The 18542-nt window shown below is 40.9% G+C and overlaps 1 protein-coding gene across 3 annotated transcripts in view; it reads left to right on the top strand.

Annotated features, from left to right (window-relative positions):
- The first annotated feature begins 5879 nt into the window (after nt 1-5879).
- Nucleotides 5880-18542, top strand: part of LOC122557281 (heat shock factor protein 1-like) — a 54936-nt gene continuing 42273 nt past the window's right edge. For all 3 annotated transcript variants that reach the window (XM_043704814.2, XM_087991987.1, XM_043704815.2), the window contains exon 1: nt 5880-6143. In XM_043704814.2, the coding sequence (XP_043560749.1) occupies nt 6051-6143 (93 nt within the window). In that variant the 5' untranslated portion in view covers nt 5880-6050. The remainder of the gene's footprint in view (nt 6144-18542) is intronic.

The raw sequence follows: 18542 nt of genomic DNA on the forward strand, positions 1-18542 counted from the left end.
CCATACTGAATTATGGAAGAGAATAAACACTTACAATTCCCTCATCTGTCTCAATGGAGAGTTCATTTTAAAAAAAAAACATCTTGAGCCACATTACAAAATCACAAGTTGGCTTTTTTGACATTGCTTCTATTCCAAGACACTTGGTAGTTAAGGAATTTCATACTAATTTGCATAATCACTCCATAACTCCAACTGAACACTGAAACAGAACAAACTGTGCTAAGGTAGCAAAACTACTTCAGGACAAGAATATATTCGCATGAGACCTCTTCTAACATCTTATTTCAGCAGAATGTTTTGAGTGTTCTCTGCCATTCAATAAAATATGGCAGATCTGTTTATTCCATATCTTCACCTGCCTTATCAAGAATCTATCCACCCCTGCCTTCACTGCCCCTTGAGAGAGTTCCAAAGACTCAACCCTCTATCAGAAAATGTTTTCAATGGGCAACCTGTTATTTTTAAGTCCTAAATCTAGATTCTTCCTCTGTTTTCAAAAAAAAACATTCCCCCCATGTGCAGGCCCCTCAAGGTCTTGTAGCTTTAAGAGGCAATTTGATTGAAATGTATAAATTTCAGAAACCCCAAGTCCAGTCTGTCCAATCATTCTTCTTAAGTAAGCCACCTCTGAGGTGCTTACACACTTATCTCCTTCCTTAGAGAAAGCCAATACTGTATATATTACTTCACATCTGGTCTTATCATAACTAAAGCATTATCTTATTTTGCTTTCAATTCTTGTAATAGACAACATTAATTACTTGGTGTACTGCCATACTATCCTTTTGTACCAGGACAGCCAATGCTTTCTGCATCTTGAGCCATACCTAACATCAAGATGGTTTTGGTCCAGCGTGTCAGAGGCTGAGGGGTGATCTTTTAGATGTTTATAAAATCATGATGGTATAGAAAAGGGTAGGAGAAAGTGAGGACTGGAAATCAGAGCTGAAAAATGTGTTGCTGGAAAAGCGCAGCAGCTCAGGCAGCTTCCAAGGAGTAGGAGAATCGACGTTTTGGGCATAAGCCCTTCAGGAATGAGGAAGGTGTGCCAAGCAGGGCAAGATAAAAGGTAGGGAGAAGGGACTTGGGTGAGGGGTGTTGGGAATGCGATAGGTGGTAGGAGGTTAAGGTGAGGGTGATAGGCCGGAGAGGGGTTGGGGGCGGAGGTGTCGGGAAGAAGATTGCAGGTCAAGTAGGTGGTGCAGAGTCCGAGGGTTGGGACTGACATGGGGGGGAAGAGAGAGAGGAGGGAAGGGGAAATGAGGAAGCTGGAGAAATATGCATTCATCCCTTGTGGTTGGAGGGTTCCTAGGCAGAAGATGAGGCGCTCTTCCTCCAGGTGTCGTGTTGCCATGATCTGGCGATGGAGGCGGCCAAGGACCTGCATGTCCTTGGCGGAGTGGGAGGGGGAGTTAGTGTTCAGCCACAGGGCCGTTGGGTTGGTTGGTTATCAGAGTCCAAAAGGAGATCAGTATGAAACTCCACTAGTCATAGGCTGAATTGCTTATCCTCACTTGCTGATTACAACAAATTAGCCAATTCTCTAGCCATGCCAATAACTACCTCTAACACTGTGGACTTTTGACCATTACTTAACCCTTTGTGAGGTATCTTGCCTTCAGGAAGTCCAAATAAAAAATATTTCTTGGTTTCCTTCTATCCATTCTGATTGAGACTTTGTATGTGAATAAGCTGCCAGAGGAAGTGGTAGATGCAAGTACATTTACATCTTAATGAAATTTGGACAACTATGTGAAAAGGAAAGGTTTAGAGGGAAATGGGACTAGTTTAGTTTTGAAAACTTGGTCAACATAGGTAAGTTAGACTGAAGGATCTGTTTCTGTGCTATATGACTCGAATATCTAAGTTTGGGCTGACAAGCAGCAAGTAACATTTCTACCACCTAAGTGCTAGGCAATGACCATATCCAAGAGAAAATCTAACCATTGCCCCTTCAGACAAAATGTCATTATGATTGCTGCATCCCCCACTGTGAATATTCTGGGGTTACTATTGAACAGAAACTGAACTGGACTAGCCATATAAATAGTGTGGTTTTATGAACAGATCAGAGGCTCGAAATCCTGCCAGATGTAACTTCCTAAGCCTATCCAGTGTGATGGAATGCTCCTCACTTTCCTGGATGTGTGCAGCTTGTACAATGCTTAAGCTTGAGATCATCCAAGATAAGAGCAGCATGCTTGGATTGGCAACATATCCACAAAAAACCAAGTTCAAGAAGATAGCTCATTTACTCCTTGAGGGCAATTAGGAATGGGAAATAAATACTGATGGAGTCTGCAATGCTGACACCGTATGAATTTCTTTTTAAAAATCTCAGCTCTGTGATTTCTCATCAATTATATATGTTTATCCATTCTTATCAAATGTTAAATTTCACATTTTCTCATTACATTCCATTTATCAGATATTTGCCCAATTACTTTATCTATACCGCTTTGTAACCTCCTGTCCTCTTCCCTATTTTTTTTTCATTTCTTTGTTTCACTGCTTATCTTTGTATCATCAGCAAATTTAGTAACCAGGCTTTTGGTCCCTTCATTTTAGACATTTAAATAAATTGCAATAAGTTAAAGTCCCAACAATATTCCCTGTCAAATTCAACTCCTACCTTGCCAACCAGAAAATTGCCTATTTGTGTCTAGTCTTTCTTTCCCGTTAGCTAGTTAATTTTTTATCCATGCCATATGTTCCTCCCTATACCACAGCTTTTAGTTTCCATTGTAATCTTTGATATAACGTCTTATTAAATGACTTCTGAAAATCTAAGTATAGTACATCCTGTGGTTCCCCTTTATTTACCACCTGTTACTTCCTCAAAGAACTCAAACAGATTAGTTAACTATGAGTTCCCTTGTACAAAATCAAATCTACACCTTGTTCCTTAAGTTCTTTTGCTCTAGGATTACAGAATTGCCTGTAATTCTAGATTATTCTAAGTTTTTTTTTGTATTCAGACAAGGGTATCTTAGAATGTGTTCACTGTACAGTCCATTGGATTTGTAATGTGTTCAATAGTGCATATGAATTTTGCGTAATACAATATCACACTCATTATCACTTGGCTGTTTGCAGGAATTGCTATGCCAAAAACTGCGGTGCATTTCTTGCATTAAAAGTTGTTTTAAAAGTACTTCATCAGCTGTGAAACACTTTGAAAAGTTCAATGATTGTGAATAGCACCATTTAAGGGACGGGTAATAAATGCTGGCCAGCCAACAATGTTCACGTCCTACAAATGAATAACAATAAAAATGCAAGTCTGTGTTATATCTGGAAAGTTCTATCCCTAAGTTTATTTAGGTCTGTTCTAGCGAAGCATTGCTTTTGCACAATGCTACCACAGCTTGATATATTAGTTTGAAACCCAGCATGCATGATGTTGAGAGTTTGGGCTTCCCTGAATTTCTCATGTCTTCTCTCATGCAAGGGAATACTTTTATATCAGGTTTCCAGCCATAAGAAAAATAAGTTTAATGGTGATACTTAGGAATAGATTATTACAGTTCAGTTTCTTTTCTACTCACAAATAGTTATAAAAGGCATGAACTTCCATGGCTCCAGTTCAAAATGTTATGACCTGTTTAGAAAAGTGCACTGATTCTCAAGCTCCAATCTCCCCAGGATCACCATAAGCATTTGATGAATAGCTACAGAATTTTGTTTAAATTTAATCTTTTTCCATTCAATCTGATCAGAGATGTTCTAATTTGAAGCTGGGTTCTTTCGGCCATGGGTAGGGACACTACACCTGCAGCACAAGAAACTCCCTCCCAGGGTCAACACAAAACTGATGATTTAATCAAAGTACACAAATACTTGACTTACCTGTCCATTGGAATCAAGTTAACACAAATACTGAACAAGAACTTAACAAGAACTGTATTACAAATAAGTAAATCCTAATTGACATTTTATGAACTATCAACATGTGGCTCTATTAGTTAAAGCTTTAACCATTTTAAAACCACACCCGTTTGCAGACAAAAAGAAGTTTTATTCTGGGGATAGTGAAAAGCATAGGGAAGCCCACTTCACTAGCACCATCCACAGAGTTGTTGAGATGTTCTTTTTACTTGCCAGGACTTATGCTCAATTTCCTTTCTCTGGGGTTTTTCACTTCTTTGTAAGAGGCACAATGCCTTTAAGCATACTAACAACAAAACTTCTTTGTAACTGGTTAAAGGCAACTGCTTACAGCACCTGGTGAGAAAAAAAGATTAGCTTTCTTCAGGTGCCAGGTATTTTTTACTGCAAAGAGAGTGAGACACGCACAACCTGCCCTTCCAGATTGAAGGCTGCATCCTTGGTGGCTCAGTGTAAGTAATATTGCCTCAAATTCCAGAGGTAGGCAAGCAAGAGGCTGAAAGAACACAGCAAGCCAGGCAGCATCAGGAAGTGGAGAAGTCAACATTTCAGGTGTAACCCTTCAGGACTGTGAATGGGTGTAAGGGGAGCTGCAGATAAAGGTGGTAGGAGGCAGGGTAGTGAGGTGGAGATAGATGAACACAGAGGGTAAGGCCTGGTTGGTCGATGGAGGAATGAATCCTGTTGGTGGCTAGAAGGGAGGGTCGATGAGAGAAATGGAAGGGAGGGGGAGGGGCTGGGTAGGAATTTGGGTGATGGAAAGGGAGATTATTTGATATTGGAAAACTCAATGTTGAGTCCTCTGGGGTAATGTTCCCTTAGTTTATGTTTGGTCTCCCTGATGTACAGAAGACCACATTGGGAGCACCGGATACAGCTTACTAAAGGAATGTTTCACTGAGCATCTCAGCGGGTCCGCAGGGGCTGGCCTGACCTCTTAGTCACCGCCCACTTTAATTCCCCTTCTCACTCCTTTTCTGCCATGACCATCCTTGGTCTCCTTCATTACCCCAACAAATCAGACCACAAATTGGAGGAACAACACCTCATCTTCCACTTAAGCAGCCTACAGCCTAGAGGACTCAACATTGAGTTCTCCAATTTCAAATAACCTCCCTTCCCAGCCCCCACCCCTTCCATTCCTCTCATCGACCCTCCCTTCTAGCCACCAACAGGATTCATTCCTCCCATTGACCAACTAGGTCATACCCTCTACCTATGTTCATGTCTTCCCACTTCACCATCCTGCCCCCACCCACTTTATCTGCAGGTCCCCTTACAACTAACCTGAGTCCTGACGAAGGGTTAGACCCAAAACACGGACTTCTCCACCCCCTGATGCTGCCTGGTTTGCCATGTTCTTCCAGCCTCCTGTTTGTCTACCTTGGATTTCAGCATCTGCAGTTTTTTTTTGTCTTTCACAGGTCCGGACAGTGTTCATTTCCAGCCTTGGGTCACTGTCTGTGTGGAGTTTGCACATTCTCCCTGTGTATGCATGGTTTTCTGCTGGGTGTTTTGGTTTCCTCCTACATTCCAAAGATAGATGGATTGGTTATGCTAAATTGTCCCATAGTGTCCATGGATAATGGTAACTGGGCTTACGGGCAGAAATTGGGATGCTGTTCGGAGGGTCAAATGGCTTCAATCTGCATTTAGAGATTCTATGATTCTGTATCATTCACATCACTAGCTGTCCAGAAACCGAAACTGTTTTAAAATTTAGTTCACCATCAAAAATAAAGAAAACCATTAGGGCTTAATTAAGACATCCCTGCCCTACTGTCCAACAGCAGGCATGTTGCGCGTGTGCAGACCATCCTGGAGCTCTGCTCCCACCCCTTTTTCTATTGGATAAATTAATTGATCGTCAAAGCGCATCTGTTTTCTATTGGATAGTTCCTGCATGGTCCCCGCCCCTCCACTCACGCAGCGCGCGGGTTTAGCAGATGATTGACAGGCTCCGCCAGTGGTCCCACCCACAGCTTGTGTGGAGCATGGACTTCAGAAACAAACGGTATTAAACGCGAATTCACCTACTGTATTGGGAAGTAAACAACTGCAGTCATCACAGCAGGTTTGTCTCTGTGGGGAAAGAAGTGCACTATTTAGAGAGGTTGGTGGGAGAAGTACCCTGTGAACTTTGCAAATTTTTTTGAAAAATGAAGCAAAATTGCAATGTACCCGCGTTTTTAAGCAAGTTATGGACCTTGGTGGAAGATCCAGGGACAGATGATCTAATCTCCTGGAGTCGAGTAAGTAATTTTGAAACGTTAATGCTGTGTGCTAATAGTGTGCCTTATATACGGATCGTGTTGGCAGGTTTTATCAGCTCTTAATAAGATCTGAATTGTTTTGTTTTGGTTTCGTGTATAGAGAATTCTTTGGGGGGAATCAAAATATTTATTTAAATTTTTAACAAGTTGCTGTCCTGGAATGTATTGAAATGTCAACTGAATTATGCATTGAGGAATGGACTCTGAATTGAGACCATATAATAATTATACTTCTTTCACGTTGTTTTGTAATATTTACCTCTGCAGATTACTATTTAAATTTATTCTTAATCACCACCATAAATACGACTGGTAAAATAAAAGTAGAAACTAGGTTTTAAATGGATATTGGACATTAGGTTTCTTCTTGATCACAGCAAAATGCGATAATAATAATGATTTAATTTTCCAATTGCAGCACCTTTTAAAATTATACTCTGTATAATTAATGTTGTAATTAACAAACATTGAAAACGAAGAGCTTTGAAATTCAGTATTCGTTGAGCATACTGGATTTTTAAAAAAATATATTAGTCTGTTTGAACCAATGTGTTTGGAAGGACAGTCATTCCTCAGTTCAGGCCTTTAGTAACTCCCAAACCTGTGTCGCACTTTTAAAACCTCGTTGCACTGTAATTCCTGCCAAGTCGTATCGAGGCAGTGGGAAATTAATGAGTCGCGGCAGAATTTTGGAATAGTTGGATAATCCTGACTAAATATCCTACTATTATTTTTTCATTAATGTTTGGCTTCCTCTGGTCTACATTGAGGGTCGTGCTACCTTAATAGCGAGAGCATGGACGGGACAGGGTGAAGGTCGCCGCCTCCCCCACGTGGGGCCTGTCCAATGCCGTGCCCCCTTCTCTGATTTGCTAGTGTGTTGCTGTTACTCCATCTGATTGGATACCTGGTATATTTTAGAACGGCACGTGCTACCCGAGTGCCACTATGATTGGCTGTTGTCTGTGTTTTGTTACAGTCGGCAGTAGCACACGTGTATGGCTGGGATCACAGGAAAACAGACAGGAGGCGGGGCAAGTGTCATTGACAGAGGTTGCGCGTTCAAGTGAAAAAGGCGAGGTTTCTAACCATAGTATTACCAAGCTGCAAATCCTCTGCAGGCCAGGCAGTACCGGCGAAGAAGCAGAGAAGTAGACGTTTCACGATTTAGACCCTACCTCAGGACGGGACAACATTTACAAAGATACAACATTCAAAGCAGGGACAAAGTAAGAAAGGGGAGAAAACAGACAGGAAAATGAATAGAATGCCCTGTGCAGCATTTGGTTAAATGGCAGTTTTTTTTTGTGGTTATTGTTGCCCATCTGTAATTAGAGTCATAGCGATGTACAACACGGAAACAGACCCTTCGGTCCAACCTGTCCATGCTGACCAGATATCCCAACCCAATCTAGACACACCTGCCAGCACCCAGCCTATATCCCTCCAAACCCTTCCTATTCATATACCCATCCAGATGCATTTTAAATATTGCAATTGTACCAGCCTCTACGATTTCCTCTGGCAGCTCATTCCATTCACGGACCACCCTTTGCATGAAAAAGTTGCCCCTTAGGTCTCTTTTATATCTTTCCCCTCTCACCCTAAACCAATGCCCTCTAGTTCTGGACTCCCCCACCCCAGGGAAGAGACTTTGTCTATTTATCCTATCCATGCCCCTCATAATTTTGTAAACCTCTATAAGGTCACCCCTCAGCCACCGATGCTGCATGGAAAACACCCCAGCCTGTTCAGTCTCCCCCTGTAGCTCAAATCCTCCAATTATGGCAACGTCCTTATAAATCTTTTCTGAACCCTTTCACAACATCTTTCCGATAGGAAGGAGACCAGAATTGCATGCAATATACCAATAGTGGCCAAACCAATGTCCTGTACAGCTGCAACATAACCTCCCATTCTCAAACCAGTTGACTCCATAAGCCATTTAAGAGGTGACTACATTTCTGTCGGTTTGGAGTTACATTTTTGCCAGACCATGTAAGAGTGTGGTGCTGGAAAAGCACAGCAGGTCAGGCAGCATCTGAGGAGCAGGAGGATCGACGTTTCAGACATAAGTCCTTCACTTCACTTTGTCCATCCCAGTCCAACACCAACACCTCTGCATCAGATCATGTGAGGACCGTAGATTTACTTCCCGTCATTATTGAACTTTTTACAACAATGGTTAACATGATTATCAGTATACATAGCTTTGAATTCATACTTCATCAACTGACATAGTGAAATTTGAGCCCATGTCCTCAAAACATTTTTAAAAAACTGCAGATGCTGGAAATCTGAAATAAAACAGAAATTGCTGGAGAAACTTAACATGTCTGGTATCATCTGTAAAAAAAAAATAATTAATGTTTTGGGTTCCATGATCTTTCTTCATAACAGAACTGTCATATTATCCTGACTTGGAACTATATTACCATTCCTTCTGAACTGAAGAAAGGTCACGGGACTCTAATGTTAACTCTGTTTTCTTTCTACAAATACTGCCAGACCTGCTGAGTTTCTCCAGCAAATTATTCAGAACAATAGCCTAAGTTTCTTGATCACCAACTCAGTGATATTGCCAGAATATGACTGCCTTCTTTTCTAATATTATTAGGAAGAAAAAAGCAGATCTGAGAGAAATTAAATTGCCGAGTCTTACACATGTTTAATGAATAGTCCAAGAGGGTGACTTGTAAGAAAGCATGAAAAACTAAAATCCCAAAGAAACTACTTACAATTCTCAGTAGGTCTGTCAGCATTTGCAGGAGCTTGGAAAATGCATGCTTGGAAAATCATGATCTTGGTTAGTGTTATTAGGTCCCAACAACTTTAGAACATGAAACAATTTCAGGGGGTGAAGCAGCAACTATCATCTCTCCAATTATCAGTTTGCTGCCTTGCTAACAATCATCGAAGCAACATTTTGAGATTTTCAATCCAGAATCATAGCCAAAACATTAGGGATATATTGGGGTGCAGAACCACGAGCTGTGAGTCTTAATGCTTCACAACTTTGAGTGGCAGGCTATAAACTCAGCTGCCCAAGCAGTAACATAGAATTGAGATGGCACTAGTAACATAGAATTAAGATGGCACTATGGTTAGTATTAGGAAGCCTGTATTTGCAAACATTGAGCAGTGGGACTCTTGAGAGGGATCAACAGATGCTGACATCACTTGGCCATTAGAGGTTTGTAGAACCTATTTGTAAGATGTTCACATATGTAGGCATCTGTCATGAATGTAGGTAGGCTGTTGGAGAGAAACACAAATATTAATTGTGTTTCTCTATCTACAATACTGCCAGACCTACTGAGTTTCTCTAGCACTTTCTCCTTTTATTTCACTTTTCCAGCATTCACAGTATTTTGCCTTTTTCCACCTTGTCAAGGATCTCACCATTCAGGATCTCACTCACTCAATCAAATCACACCTCACTCTTCTTAACTCCAGTGGAAACAAGCCCAGCCTCTACTCATAAGACAAAAAACTTATTCCAGGTGTCAATCCAGTAAACCCTCTCTGAACCTCTCTAATGCATTTACATCTTCTCTTAAATAAGGAGATTCCAAGTGGACACATTTTTCGATACCTAGTCTAACCAATATGATATATAAATGAAGTATTACATTCTTACTCTTTTGGTCAATTCTGCTTTAATAAAGGATAGCATCCATCAGCCTTTTTGATTATGTGTTGTACCTGCATACTAATATTGTGTGACCTTTGCGTGAGAAAACCTAAATCATACAAACAAGGAACAAGACTAGGCGACTGAACTATTCAAGCCTACTCTGCCATTCATAAGATCACGACTGGTCTGATTTTAACTTCAACTCTACATTCTTCACCCCCCTGATAATCTTTCAGCCATTGGTTAGCAAGAATCTATCTACTTATCTCTTAAAAATATTTAGAGATATGCATTTACTGCCTTTTGAGGAAGGGAATTCCAAAAACTATCAACTTTCTGAGACCGTTTTTTCCTTATCTTTGTCTTAAATGGACAAGCAGTTATTTTTAATTTTGACCTCCGGTTCTAAATTTTCCCAGAAGAGAAACATCCTTTACACATCCACCTGGTCAAATCCCCTCAGGATCTTCAAATTACCTCTGATTCTTTTAAACTCCAGAGGACATTCTTTTGTATCCTGGAATTCTGCAATATATTTTGGGTAATGCTCTGTTTTTTTTATTCTTTCTGTCAAAGTAAACAACTTCATATTTTCCCACATTATACTCTTATCTGCCAGATTTTTGCCCACTCACTCAACTTATCTATAACCATCTGCAACTTCCTTATGTTGTCTTCACACCATACTTTCCCACCTCTATTAGAGTCATCTACAAATTTAGCTACTGTGCTGTGCTCACCTCTTCAAAGTCACTGATGTAAATTGTAAACAGTTGAGGTCCCAGCACAGTCCTCTGTGGGACTGTGCAACTCAGGAAGCTGTCAAATAAGATAAGAGCCCATGATGTTAGGGGCAAGGTACTGGCATGGAGAGAGCTTTGGTTGACTGGCAGAAAGAAGAGAGTGAAGATAAAAGGCTGGCAGCCAGTGACTAGTAGAATTCTGCAGATGTCAGTGATAGGACCACAATTATTCATGTTAGACATTAATGATCTGAATAAAGGAACTGAAGACATTGTTGCAAAGTTTACAGATAACACTAAAATAGGTGGAGAAGCAGGTATTGTTAGGAAGCAGGAAGAAGGACTTAAACATGCTAAACAAGTGGGCAAAGAAGTTGCAGATAGAATACAGTGTGGTAAAGTAAGGCTAGACATTTTGGTAGAAAGAATCGAGGCATAGATATTTTCTAAGCGGAGAAAGTCTTTGGAAATCAAAAGCACAAAGAGACTTGGGAGTCCTGGTTCAGGTTTCTCTTAAGGTTAACACGCAAGTTTAGATGGCAGTTAGGAAGGCAATGCCATTCATTTAAATAGGGCTAGAAAACAAGAGCAATGATGTACTACTGAGGCTGTATAAGGCTCAGATCAGACCACGTGAATATTGTGAGCAGTTTTGGGTCCTTTTATTTAAGAAAAGATGTGTTGATGTTGATGGGGATCCAGAGGAGATTGACAGAAATGATCCCTGGGATGAAGGGCTTGTCGTATGTGGAGTGGTTGAGGACTCTGGATCTGAAGAACCAGAGGGGAGATCTGATTACAACTTACAGAATACTGAACGGCCTGGATAGAGTGAACATAGAGAATGTTTCCGTAACCTGGAGAGATTAGGAGTCAGGGGCTCAGCCTCAGCATGAAGGGATGACCCTTTAGAACTTAGATAAGGAATTTCTTCAGGCAGTACGTGGTGACTCGATGGAACTCATTGCTGCGGAGAGTTGTGGCGGCCAAGTTATTTAAAGTATTTAAGACAGAGATAGATATGTTTTTCATTAATAAGACGATCAAGGTGTAAGGGGAGAAAGCAGAAGAATGGGGTTGAGAAACATATTGGGCAATGAAAGGCAGGGCTCCTATGTCTTTAGGCCTTACCTACTTTGTACCCACGTTTAAAAATGGTTCAGGTTTTGGAGGTTTTTCTTTATAATATATATGCTGCTGTCATCGGAGTTCTAAAATGTTTTAATTTATTATAAGTATCATTTGAAGAATCAGAATTAATTGTAGAGAACATGGAAGAACCTGAACTGACATTAAATGATTCAGATTTTGTAGATGATTAATGAGGACAAGGCTTTCAATTTGAAAACCTGGCAACTAAAAATGAATTGAATTCTAAGCATTTTCTCAGGTAAAATATTTTAAAAACCTGACAACCATGCACACACACATTATAATTAACTCTGTTGCACCACCAGACACACATACACGCTCCTTTTCCTCATCTTCCTTTCCACTCAGCAAGCACCCACCCCATCTGCTGGGTGAGACTCGTGTCCAATCAGGATCGAAGCCCACTCTGGCCAGTACTTGTGCCCAGCCAGCAGCTCTTGCATTCCACAGCTGAGACTTAAGTTGCTCCTGCTGTTTTGTTCAGTGCCTAAACCTAGCTGTAGAGAGTGTTACACAAAGTCATTTGCTAACATGAACTTGCATTGATTGGCCCTTTGGGGTCTGAAGATGTAGTTTGTGATGGTGTCTGCTTTCCAGCCAGAGTATCTCAGTGTGGCCATTTTCTGTATACTGCCCAATGTGATTATACAGAAAGGTCTGGAGCTGGAGAAAGGATGAATTGGACCGCCATTCTTCCTCAGTGGAACGTAAAGATAATCCTGCAGAGGAATCCTTAGCTCAGCTGTTGGAGGAAATTCACTGAGGCTGTCCCTGCGCTCACATTGATGACTCAGGTGGCATAGCCAAACTAATTCAATGTTTCATTCAATGAACTCTAACCCTAGATGACTGACAGAGTCATTTGTCATTTCAGTGAGGACAGTTATTCAGCTTGCACACACATCTGAACAATTCCTTCATCACCCACTTTCACACTGATGGCCCTAGTCTGAATAAAAAAGATTCCCTTCAACATTGACTTGGCTGTCAAGAATAATGTACAATATATGAAAGGAGAATTCAATGGGCATAAAACTGAGAAAATATCACCCAACTGACCCATAGCAACATGAGCCCTGGTGATTTTTATTCAGTTGTTCATCCCCTTGGTGGAATTTTCCTGGCTGTTTTGGGGATTTTTGGGGGCAAGTTTTTCCCCTGCTTCTACATACTTTGAATATTCCTGTTGTGACACCTCCACAGGAAGCTGCCCCTTCATTATTGCAGGGGCTATCTATGCAGTGGGGAATGTTCCAGAGCAGGAGCGGCCAAGGAGGTGAGGAAAGATGCCAGTGTCCAATGCGGATGGCTCCCTCATCAGCTTCTTTGGCTGTTTCTCTCATTTCATTATGTCATTGAATGTTGGTGCACCATTTCCAGATATTTCTCAGGAATTACATGCTGTCTTTTGCAGGGTGAAGAGAGAAAGCTATATGAGAAGGCTACTCTCCCTTATCCATTCTCCTATGACATACAATTGAGATATTGCATTTTGCACTAATGCCTTCTGCTCAATTACACTCCATATGTGAGGGTTGCTAACACTTCATTAATGCAACAGGCTGCCTGATCTGAGATTATTAAGGAGAACTATGGGCACTTTGGCTGCTTAGTTGTATGTACACTTGTTTATGCAGAGTTAGAGATCTGTCTCAGGGGTGTCACTGCTGTTCATTTTTACAGAGACCATTGGAGCACTGACTGTAGACATACTGACTTCCATGGTCATTTTCATTCACCCTGGTCTCTCTTAAAAGATTTCTTCTGCAGGATGAATGGAAGAGCATCTTTCTCCATTCAGTGTCAGTGTCTATTAAAGCCTCAAGGGAGGCATTTGAAAAACATCAGGCCTTCTATGGCCCCTGCTACTGCATATTTTCAGGCCATAGCAAGACCAGTTATGAGTATTGTTACCCTTAGAAATCATCTTCTGGTTATGAAGTTCTGCCTTGGGTTGCTCTCTGTGCCACAATTTGGCTGTCAAACCCATCTTCAGGCTTGTTACAAGTGAAACTCATAATTGCTGAACTGGTGAGGGGTCAGGATTGGATTGACTCCAGAGTGACAGTGTTTCGGCTTGGCGGCTGTGCCCTTACGATCTGACCAGCCTCCCATGTTCTACATTCGCTAACTTGAGGCCATCCAAAATTCTGCTACCTCTATCAGCCTGCACCAAATCCTGCTGCATCTATCATCTCTGTGCTAACTAATGTACACTGGTACTGTATTGGCCAGTGCCTCCAGCTTAGTGTTTAGGTCCCTGTATTAAGTTTCTCCCATGACTTTACCCTTTCTTATCGCTGTAATCTCCCACGACCCTCTGAGATATTGGTGCTTTGCTAATTCTGGCGTCTTATGTAACTTTGAGTTTAGTTCACCATTCTGGTTGGCTGCACCTTCAGTTGTCAAGGCCATAAAGAATGCAATTCCTTGCATAATCCTCTCTTACCTCCATATTCCCTCAAAACTTGTCTATAAAGCCTACTTCTTTGATCAAACGTTTGATCATCTGCCCTGATTCCACAAACAAATTGTGCTTGTGAAATACCTTGAGCGTTTTATTACTCTGAAAGGTAAGTTATTGAAGTTTAATACTGGCAAGGGCTCATGCTTACTTTATTGTAACGGTGTTCAATTGAAGTTACCAAAAATATTGACATCCTTTCTTAATGCTTACCATCAGCTCCCAAATTCATAACATTGCCTCCTGAAGGTATGGTAAACTGAGGAGATGGGTATAGATAAAGAGGAACAATGGAGTAATGTGATGATTGCTATGATAAAGAAATGTAGCTTGTTCCTCTGGGCTTGGGTGTTTGAAAAGATTGTATACATCATAACTAATTTTATTACTTTGCATTGTAATAAATGCTTCATCTATCATCTCTGTGCTCACTAATTTACACTGGTACCCTCCTGGTCAGTGCCTCCATCTTAGAGTTCTATTATTAAATATTATTAAATTTCTCCCATTTATTCATTCACGGGATGAGGACATCACTGGCTAGCCAGCATTTATTGACTATCCCCAAATGCCCAGAGGGTAGTTAAGAGTCAACCACATTGTTGTGGGTCTGGAATCACATGTAGGCCAGACCAGGTAAGGATGGCAGTTTACTTCCTTAAAGGACATTAGTGAACCAGATGGGTTTTTCCAATCATGGTCATCATTAGACTCTTAATTCCAGATTTGTCTGTTTATTTGAATTTAAAGCTCCACCATCAGCTGTGGCAGGATTTGAACCCTGGTCCCCAGAGTATTATCTGGGTCTCTGAATTAATAATCCAGCAATAATACCATTAGGCCATTGCCTCCCCTTAATTATAAGTTAAAAACAAATGCCACAGTCACTGGAAGGCTTGAATACAAACAAAAAGAGCTGGAAACATTCTTCTCTACATAAATACCTGACCTGCTGAAAGTTGAAATAATATTTCAGTTCAAACTTCTTCCCCACAGAAGCTGACTAACCTGCTGATAGTTTCCAGAATTCGAACAATCATTTATTTTAATGTGGGAATAATTGCTTGTTTATGTTTTCATTTATTTAGTGTCCTGCACAAACACACAGAACATAAAGAACACTGGGATTTTCTGCTTTGCAGTCTGATGTAAATTGTACAGCTTTTCATAGATCTATGTCTTAGAAGTGATGTCAGAAAATTCTTATTTGTAATTTTAACTTCCAATTTTGTTGGTACATATCACAAGGCAATTATATCGTAAAGAGCAGCAGAGGAGAATTGCAGTGATCAGTACAGAAGAATTGTGCCTAATAAGCTCCAAATGATCAATTCAGAAAATTTTTATTGTATAATTGATCTCAAGTTGCACTGTAGATGAGCAGGCCAACTAAAAACAGTAATCACTTCAAGTGAGGTTAGAGGGCAGGCAGATAATTAGCACCTAGTCAATAGGGAGAGGAAGGGGATGGTGAAGGGGAAAAGAGCCACTTTGGGAGTATCATTAAAGGAAGTGGAATATTGTGTCTAAGAGGGAAAGTGAAGACAGTGAAGAAATGAAAAACATGTTTGGCACAGGATACAGACCCAGATAATTCAAACAGGTCTGTCAGAGAGACAGGCTATTTGGACCTGAAAGATTTTTCAGTGCTTCAAATATGAGGAAGGAACAGCCAAAATGTGAGCAGGCCTGGGAATCTGAAAAGCGGAAAACAGGAGGAATACAGGATGGTGCTGGGTTGAGGGGAGGTTTGAGTTGATTGGGGGTTGGATTGTACAGGTTTCCAGTAACCACCTAAAGAAATGATAATGAGTTAGCATGAAAGGAATTGTGAGAAGAAACAGTCAGCTTCAGTTATGGCATCAGAGCATTTGATGATGGGATAGTTTACAGTCTGTTAGTTGGTTCTTCTACGGTTTAGCATTTGAAAGCCTGCAGATGTTTCTTTGCATGCCACCCAGTGGTATTGTAATGGAGTTGCATCAAACTGAGATGCTGACTTGAGTGAGAAGTACTGTTTGAGTCATACAGAACAGAAACAGATCCTTCAGTCCAACTTGTCCATGCCGACCAGGTTTCCCAAACTAAACTAGTCCCAATTTACCTGCGTTAGGCCCATATTCCCATAAACATTTGCTATTCCTGTACCTGATCATTGTTGTAAACTGTAACTGTATCTACCACTTCATCTGTAGTATTATGGTTTTAAAATCTGAATTGCCAATCACCGCCTTCTAGAAATGTATATTCAGTATATCTTGACACTTTTAAAACTAACCTTTCCTAAACTCTGAAATAGTACTTTTTAAGAGTTTGAAACTGTGTGTGGTAAAAATAGTCAAGTTAGCATAGTCCTGCCTTCTCACTGGAGAGAGCTAACTGGTGCCAGTTTAATCTGCAGGTTACCACACCTCAAGCAAAGGGAGAGATTGATAGGAGGGTACTTCAGCATAGCCTTAGCTAGTGCAGGAACTGAACCCACACCTTTTGGCATTATTCTACATCACAACCCAGCCACTTGCAGAGCTGAGCTAACTAACCAATCCTTTGCATGCATAATCAGTATATCTGTTCAATTTATATAGTCCATTTGTTTGGCCATGTTCGCATCACTTCTGATCTTATTATGAAAAGGATCTAGCAGCATTACAGCAGGTTCAAAATAGGTTTGTTATGATAGCAGAACTAAGATGTTATACCTAATACGAAATCTTGAAGAATTTTTTAAGATTATGAATGAGTTTGGTACGACTTACCTTCCAATTAAGGTAAGACCAGAACTCGGGGTCATACATATGAGATAATCCCAATCATCAACATGGCTTTGTGTGTGGGAAATCGTGTCTCACTAACTTAATTGAGTTTTTGAAGAAGTAATGAAGAGGATTGATGAGGGCAGAATGGTGGACATGACCTATCTGGACTTCAGTAAGGTGTTTGACAGGGTCGACTGGTTCGCAAAGTTAGATCACATAGAATACAAGGAGAACTAGCCATATGGATACAGAATTGGCTTGAAGGTAGAAGACGCAGTGTGATGGTGGAGGGTTTCTTTTCAGACTGAAGGCCTGTGAATAGTGGTGTGCCATAAGGATCGCTGCTAGGTCTATTGGTTTTGGTCATTTATAGAAATGATTTGGATGTGAACCTAGGAGGTATAATTAGTAAGCTTGCAAATGACACCAAAATCGGAGGTATAGTGGACAGTGAAGAAGTTACCTCAGAGTACAACGGGATCTTGATCAGATGGGCCGATGGGCTGAGGAGTGGCAGATGGAGTTTAATTTAGATAAATGTCACGTGTTGTATTTTGGAAAGGCAAATCAGGGCAGGACTCATATACTTAATGGCAGGGTCTTGGGGAATATTGCTGATCAAAGAGACCTTGGAGTACTGGTTCATAGTTCTTTGAAAGTGGAGTCATAGGTAGATAGGAAAGTGAAGAAGGTGTTTGGTGTGTTTGCTTTCATTGTTCAGTGCACTGAGTATAAGAGTTGGGAGGTCATGTTGTGGCTGTACAGGACATTGGTTAGGCTACTTTTTGAACACTACATGCAATTATACTGCATCCAAAAATGTGCAGGTTAGATAAATTGGCCATGCTAAATTGCCCATCGTGTAGTTTATTAGTTAAGGGTAAATATAGGGTAAGGGAATAGGTCTGGATGGGTTACTCTTCGGAGGTTTGGTGTGAATTTGTTGGGCTGAAGGGCCTGATTCCACAATGGAGAGTTTCTAATTCTAATTCTGGTTTCCCCAGTATAGGAATGATGTTGTGAAACTTGAAAGGGTTTAGAAAAGGTTTACAAGGATATTTACAGGAGTTGAAGGTTCGAGCTGTAGGGAAAGGTTGAATTGACTGGGGCTAATTTCCCTGGAGCGTCGAAGACTGAGGGATGACCTTATAGGGCTTTATAAAGCCATGAGGGGCATGGATAGGGTAAATAGATAAGGTCTTTTCCACAGGATGGGGGAGTCCAATACTAGAGGGTATAGGTTTAAGGGGAAAGATTTAAAAGGGACCTGGGGGTAACTTTTTCACACAGAGAGTGGTGCGTGCATGGAACGAGCTGCCAGAGGAAATCATAGACTCATGGAGATGTACAGCATGGAAACAGACCCTCGGTCCAATTCGTCTATGCTGACCAGATATCCTAAATGGTGGAGACTGGTACAATTACAACATTTAAAAGGCATCTGGATGGGTACATTAACAGGAAGGGTTTAGAGGGATATGGGCCAAATGCTGGCAAATGGGACTCGATTAACTTAGGATATCTGGTTGGCATGGACAAATTAGACCGAAGGGCCTGTTTCCATGCTGTACATCTCTATGACTTCCTCTGGCAGCTCATTCAATACACGCACCACCTTTGCATGAA

Source organism: Chiloscyllium plagiosum, unplaced genomic scaffold, assembly GCF_037043375.1.
Source record: "Chiloscyllium plagiosum isolate Xiang-an unplaced genomic scaffold, Cpla_swu_hap1 HiC_scaffold_11, whole genome shotgun sequence".
Taxonomy (NCBI): Eukaryota; Metazoa; Chordata; class Chondrichthyes; order Orectolobiformes; family Hemiscylliidae; genus Chiloscyllium; species Chiloscyllium plagiosum.